Source organism: Lepidothrix coronata, unplaced genomic scaffold (assembly GCF_001604755.1).
Source record: "Lepidothrix coronata isolate B3197 unplaced genomic scaffold, Lepidothrix_coronata-1.0 Scaffold305, whole genome shotgun sequence".
Classification (NCBI taxonomy): domain Eukaryota; kingdom Metazoa; phylum Chordata; class Aves; order Passeriformes; family Pipridae; genus Lepidothrix; species Lepidothrix coronata.
Genome location: NW_016690485.1, coordinates 503,063 through 504,310, shown reverse-complemented (window position 1 = coordinate 504,310; position 1,248 = coordinate 503,063). Strand labels below are relative to the sequence as shown.

Genomic DNA, 1,248 nt, shown 5'->3' with positions numbered 1-1,248 from the left:
GGATAGAGAAGGGACCAGGCAGGGATAGGGCAGGGATAAGGCAGGGACCAGGCAGGGACAAGGTAGAGAAAGGCAGTGCCCAGCCCGTACCGCAGCAGCGCTCCCAGCAGCCTGGTGACGTTGTCGGAGGACTGGATGACGATGACGGGCTTGGCGAGGAGCTGGGACACATCCAGCTGCAGGGGGAGGGGGGCAGAGCCATCAGGGGGGCCCGACCCTGGCCCAGCCCCCCAGAGGCACTGCCCTACCTCCCGGATGGCGTTCTGGTTCAGCGCTAGGATGAGCAGGGCCGAGGCCCCCAGCACCAGGGCTCGCTTCATCTGCAGGGACAGTGGGGACACGCTCAGGGGGCAGCTCAGCGTGTTCCTTGCCAGCCCCTGTCCCCACGCCTCTTTGAGGTCACAGGGGACCCAAAAGGGCCCTGTCAAGGACCCCCCTGGCACCAAGCACAAGCCAGAACCCCCAACATCTGCTGAGGAGACACCTCAAGTGACACCTCTGAAGGCTTGTGACCCACCAATACCACAGCAGCCCCCGGGCCAGGCAGAGAGAACAAGGACTAGGGCCAGGCAGAGGGGACAGGGCCGGGCAGAGAGGACAGGGAAGGGGCAGAGGGGATAGAGCTGGGCAGAGGGGACAGGGAAGGGGCAGAGGGGATAGAGCCGGGCAGAGGGGACAGGGAAGGGGCAAAGGGTACAGGGGCTGACAGAGGTGACAGGGCTGGGCAGAGGGGACAGGACCGGGCGGAGGGGACAGGGCTGGGCAGAGGGGACAGGGAAGGGGCAGAGGGGACAGGGATGGGCAGAGGGGACAGGACCGGGCGGAGGGGACAGGGCCGGGCAGAGGGGACAGGGATGGACAGAGAATGAGGACCAGGACCAGGCAGGGGGGACAGGGCCAAGCAGGAGGTCACCTTGGTGACAACGGCGGTGGTAAAGGACTCCTCCTTGGCCCCGCGGGGGCCCTCGGGTGGCTCCTCGGTGCCCACGGGCACCACCCCAATCCAGCTGTCAGCACTGCCCAGCTCCGGCTCTGCCTCACCCACCTGGGGCACGGCAGGGACCAGGACAGCCGGGATGGACACAGAGGCTTTGGGCATCCCCAAAGCACAGGGTGGCACAGGGGACAGGGCCTGGCCCTGCCTGCACCTCCCCTGTTCTGCTGGGCACCCCCAGGCAGCGAGACCCCCTCACTGCTCAGTGTCCCCCAGTGCCCCCAGTGCCTCCACACCAACCCCCAGTGCCTCCA

At 67.4% G+C, this 1,248-nt stretch overlaps 1 protein-coding gene across 2 annotated transcripts in view; it reads right to left on the bottom strand.

The window, feature by feature from the left end:
- The window catches only part of RNF215 (ring finger protein 215), a 15,848-nt gene that overhangs the window by 2,903 nt on the left and 11,697 nt on the right, over positions 1-1,248 (bottom strand). Inside the window, exons 2-4 of one of the 2 annotated variants that reach the window (XM_017837509.1) lie at positions 914-1,045; positions 249-320; positions 91-176 (exon numbers count right to left, since the gene is read on the bottom strand). In XM_017837509.1, coding sequence (XP_017692998.1) covers positions 91-176; positions 249-320; positions 914-1,045 — 290 coding nt within the window. Of the gene's footprint in view, positions 1-90; positions 177-248; positions 321-913; positions 1,232-1,248 lie in introns of those variants that run through there. The other variant, XM_017837507.1, reaches the window with a different exon arrangement.